The 5,505-nt window shown below is 48.2% G+C and overlaps 1 protein-coding gene across 1 annotated transcript; it reads right to left on the reverse strand.

Moving 5' to 3' along the window:
* Positions 1-511: 511 nt before the first annotated feature.
* Positions 512-838, reverse strand: LOC122104531 (metallothionein-1A-like). Its single transcript, XM_042675452.1, has one exon. The coding sequence runs from the start codon at positions 836-838 to the stop codon at positions 512-514; it is 327 nt and encodes a 108-aa protein (XP_042531386.1).
* Between the last annotated feature and the right edge of the window lie 4,667 nt (positions 839-5,505).

Genomic DNA, 5,505 nt, shown 5'->3' on the forward strand with positions numbered 1-5,505 from the left:
CAGGGCACAGGGGAGATGAAAAGGCATGACAATTAAAGTTCATTGAGTGCTTTATAAGCACCACAGCCCATGGTTACAGCAGATATCTATTTTGAACCATATTTTAATCTTTATTTCTTGGCATATATATATGTATATGTATGCACACACATATATAATTTATTTTCTTCAAATCAACGACTTTTATCCTCTGCTATACATGTCACAGAAACAGGAATGGAGAATGGATCAGGGATGTTAAAAAAAAAAAAGAAGAAGAAGCATCTGGGCACCAGTGGCTCATGCCTATAATCCTAGCTACTCAGGAGGCTAAGATCTGAGGATCACGGTTCAAAGCCAGTCTGGGCAGGAAAGTCCATGAAACTCTTATCTCCAATTAACCACCAGAAAACTGAAGTGGTGCTGTGGCTCAAGTGGTAGAGCGCTTACCTTGAGCTGAAGAGTGCAGGGACAGCACCCAGCCCCAGAGTTCTAGCCCCATGACCGACAAAAAAAGAAAAGAAAAAGGAAATTAAGAATCCAGGTTTATACTGTCACTCTGTTTACACACGTGGCAGTATGCCCCCATATCAGCACAGCAGCTGCCTTTCTCAGCTGCTTCTTTGCAGACATAGCCCTGGACATTCTTGGCACAGTCCATAGGGCAGTAGGAGCAGCAGCTCTTCTTGCAGCCGGTGCATTTGCATTCTTTGCACTTGCAGGCACCAGTGCAGGTACAGGGTTTTTCAGTGGTGCAGGAGCAGCTGGGGTCCACGGCAGGCAAGAGCAGTGACGGGAATGTAGAAACAGATGCGCTTGGAGCAGCTGGATTTTGGATTGGAGGAGGTGTGGACCACATATTTACTTGATAAATGCATTTTAAGTAGGTCTTACTAGTCTGCATAGGTATGCAATTATTCTCCCCCTCCCCCATTTTACTAATGAGGAGCCTGAGGCCCGAAGAGGTTAAGTTCTTGCTTGGTGTCCCAAAACGAGGGGATGAGGATTGGAACTCAGGAAGTTCTGTAAACTACTACAGAATACTGCCCCCTTTGATAAGTACATGAGTAACCAGGCCAGAAAGTGAAACACACACCCAGGGTGACTGAAACAAATTGCTATATAGAAGTCCCAACCTCTGGTGAAGGAAGGGGATGGTGGGAAGGGCAGACTCCTGGGAGAGGAGAGCATTTGAGTTGGGTTTTACAATGTGGATGAGATTTCCACCAATGATCACAAGGGAGACGACAGAGGACAGCACTCCAAATGAAAAATGAAGGGTATATTCAGAAGACTTTAACAATTCCAGTTTGCTGGAATGGGTGGCAAAGAGTCAGGAGCAAGGCTCCTGACACAAGTTGTCTGACGGTCTTGTTAAAATGCAGCTTCTGACCAAGGAGGGCCACAGAGTCTGCCCCTGCTGATGCCAAAACTTCTGGTCTTGGACTGTACAGAGCGGAGGGTCTTTGCTTTCCTGCTCAGCTGTGTGGACTTGACTTGGTAAGTCTAGGATGGCACAGTTGGATTTTATGCAGGGAAAGAAAGCTTTAGGAAGATGGTGTGGTGATAGTAGTGTAAAATGAGCTGCGGCGAACTGCAACAAACTGGGTTGGGTGTCTTAAGCTCCTCATTTGTAACCCTCAGAACTCAAAATCCTAATGTAGCCAGGAAAACAGAAACCACAGAGACAATTAACAGATAATTTAGCCCTAAACCTCAGATGACCACTTACTCACCAGAGATGTCTAGAAACTGCTCTGTTCCCTTCCTCCAGGACTGGCCACAGGAACGTAGGACCTATTCTGCTAAATGGGAAAAGGAGATGAGATGTAGGCTTGGCTTTGGAGTCACCTCCAGTGGGCTTATCTACATTGCAGCTGGGCCTATCACCCAGCATACTCTGGGTCACTTTTCCACATTGGTAGAACTGTTCAGGGAATGAAAAATGCTGCTTATATCAGCTTGGAGGTGGGGGTGGGGGAAACAACCCCAAAAGCAACCATAATCAGGAAATTAAATCTGTGGCTTAAAAAAATTCCCCACTGCTTTCTGGCTTATATTTATCTCCCAACTGGGATCTCTCCCTGAGCCTCGGGGCCTTCCTTCCCACCTTCTCTTTCTCTGGTTGTCCCAATGACTCTCCCTTCCAGGCCTGCCCTGCTCTTCTCTCTCCTTTTCTTCTTATCCTACAGGGCTTCTAGCTGGTCACCACCCCCTCCCTCCTTTTTTTTCCTTCTGGCTGGGCTCCTCCCTGTAGCTTAAGGCTTCTTCTTCCTGTCTTCAGGCCTCCAGTTTTTCCATAGCCCCAAGGAAGCATGTGTCTGTCTCACTTCCCATCAGGGAATCCTAAATGGTGAATAGGCCCTTTAGAACAAGCCCCGGAGGGGACTTGGCTGGGGTAGTGGGGGGTGGGGTGCTGGGGACCTGGCAAGGCCATACAGAAGCCCATTCATTGATAGGCAGCCCCTCAACACACAACCTGGTCCAGCCTTCATGGCTCCGGGCAGAGAGAGGCATCCCTTGAGGCAGTGGCCACCATGAATGACCTCAGTGTCTGCAGCTGGTGGGGGACATTGCCCTGCAGCCTCCAAATCCTTTGGGCCCATCAGCCCCACCATTGGTGCAAATATATTCGTCTTGAAAATAATTTGTCAGCACATCTCCATCAGTGGTGCTGATTTCATTAATTGGAAGAATTAGTTCTTTGTGGCCAATGGAAGAATATGAAGCCAAAACACACGAAACGCTTTTCCCTAGTGACCCAGAGACCCTTGGACGAACTCCTGGGTGCCATGAAAATGGATCGTTTTGCAGAAAGAATGCCATTGGTTGTTTATTTAACATCACTCCCCATCCCCCCCCCCCCCCCAAAGACCTTTGAATTGCTCTCACATCTGGCTGCTTTTTCTTCCTTTATGTTTTTTTGTAGAGCCAGGGCAGGGAGGAAACTTCATCAGTCTGAAAACATCCAGCAGCAAAGTGTAAATTAAATGTGCTGAGAGGCCAGGAGAGGGGAAATCTTACCTCCTGAAGTGGAAAGTATGGGGACTATGTCTTCACCCTCATTCCACAGGGCCAGACCTAGTTCTGTCCCCTGCATCTGCCACTAGGAGCTATATAATCTTAGGCAAGGCTTTTGCCCCATCCTAGTCTCAGTTTCCTCTCTGGTAAAATGAGTTGATGCACACAGTCTCAGTGGGCTGTGAGAGGATTAATGTATATAAAGTATATGGCTCATAGTAGATACTTGGTTGATGGTTGCTATATTATTGTTGTTGGGATCAAGACCAGAATAGATTCCCAACTATTCTTACATCTGACACCTCCCATTCAGGAAGGCAGATGGGTAAAATGATGTCCAAAGCAGGGAGACAGATGGACAAGAAAGGATGATCAAGAAGGTTGGATGGAATGACAGCCCAGTCAGGTGATGGGCAGATGGAACATCTCTTGGGATAGGCAGATTTATGACAACCCAACAGGATATAGAGCTGGTTATCCTGTGGGAGGGACAGATGGATGAGGGTCCAATGGGGGAGACAGATAGATGACAAGCTAAAGTGGAAGACAGATGGATGACAATGTTCGGTGAATAGGGAGAACAGGGGTCGCAACACTGTATAGAGAGGAACAGATGGGCAGCATGCTGATGACGGGGCTGGGCTTCCTGTTTAGTCTCTAGTTTTTAGGCCTGGAAGTCTCAAATTCATAAGCACCTCAGGGGTTCTGTGGGTAAGAAGAGAAGACAGAGGGAGAAGGAGAGGGAAGACAGGGAGAAGGAGAACGAGATGGAGAGGGAGAGGGAGGTAGTACATACCTAAGACATTAAATACCGGGGTCAGTCTGGCCTCTGTCCACACCCTCCCTCCTGCCCCCATGGATCCTCCCTGGGTGGCCCCAGAGATAAAGGAGGGAGGAGGAGGAAGAGGAGGAGGAAGAGAAGGAATAGGAGAAATAGGAGGAGATGGAGGGAGAAAGCTGTTAGTTGAACAAGGGGAAATAAAAACTGGCTAAAAGTTTTATTTATTTAAAATAAAGGTTCAGCTATGCTTGACTGTAAACATGCAGGCCTGTCCCTCCCTCCCTGGCTTTTCTGTGCAGAGGGCTTAGACCACACAGCAAGCTAGGGGCAGGAGGCCAAGAGAAGGCCAGCATAGGTTTGGGGAGGGGGAAAGACTTGGGTGCCCTAGTCTCTATAGGCCACTCTGCAATTCTGACCAGCCCACAGCCAGGCTGGTTTTTGGCTCCCAGCCCTTTATACAAACTAGCAAATCATAGCTTCAGGCCTACATAAAGCACACACAGTCCACCACATAGGGAATAAGGTAGACAAGTGCTTAGGCACTTGCAGATAGGCAGGTCTGTCTCTCTGCTCTGTCTCTGTGTGTCTCTTTGTCTGAGGTAGCCCAGCAGGGTCCTAGCAGAGATGGGACAGACTCCCGCTGGGAGTCACCTCTTCTATTTGAGGAAGAAATCTTTACTTGTCTTTTCTTCTCTCCACCTGACTTCTTTCATGGATTTCAGTGACTGAACCATTTGGGTGGCCTGTAAGATCCCCTGAGCTCCCTGGAGAAGGGAGAGAGTGTGGATGGAGAAGAATTTAGAATAGAGATAGTCTGGAGACCCTTTCTTGAGAGGTCTTTGTGAGGAGGTGGTTAGGGCTGTGTTGGTGGCCTGGCTAGCCAGGGAAGGGCTGTGGTATGCAGGGTCAGAAGGGAATAGGCAGGAAATGTTTGTGATAAGAGGTTTTCCCTCTTGCAAACTCCCCTTGTTTCGAGAGCCAGCTGTAGGATAGGGGCCGAAGGGCTGAGCTAGGCTGGGTGCTTTAGAGGAGACTGCTCCTAGAGTTACCCTTGGGGATCATACTGCCAGGATCATACAAGCCAGGACCCCAGGGTTCCTAAAATGACCCTGGGAGCCCAGCTAGAGCTGCTTCCCTTTGGGATGGGGAATTTCAATCAGACTTTATAAAGTCAAATCAGCACCCCTGCCCAACCCACTCCAAAAAAGGAAAAGCAAACTGAACAAAAACCCCTCATTCCTCTGATTTCATAAATTTAACTTGCTGAAAGGGTGGAGGGCAGGTTTAGGACCATAGTCTGGGACCCAGGGAATTTCAGGTCCTATATGGTTTCTAGTGAAACTTACTCATTCATATGCCCAGTAAAAATGGAAAGTGGACTGTTGTACAACGATTATGTGGATGTTTTGAGGAGAAATCAAACTACAAGAGGTCAGCTGTGGTGGGGTAGGGGTGGGGGTCCAACCAAGTCCTCAGGAACTGTGTCAGGTAGCCATCTGTGGAAGTGGATGCGTATACCTCAGGCTCCCACTGTCTCCTTCTCACTCCAGGCCCAGTGATTGTACCGTCTTTGGTGACTTGGACAGCGAGCTGGAAGTGCTGAGCTGGAAAACCCCCACCGGTGGGTGAGGCTGGGGCCTCTCTCTGTTGTACCCATGCCTCTTCTTAAGGATTAGCAGCTTCTATCTGTCCCTGGGGGCTACACTGTAAATGTCTATGTAATG

Source organism: Dipodomys spectabilis, unplaced genomic scaffold (genome assembly GCF_019054845.1).
Source record: "Dipodomys spectabilis isolate Male_0828 unplaced genomic scaffold, ASM1905484v1 ptg000026l, whole genome shotgun sequence".
Taxonomy (NCBI): domain Eukaryota; kingdom Metazoa; phylum Chordata; class Mammalia; order Rodentia; family Heteromyidae; genus Dipodomys; species Dipodomys spectabilis.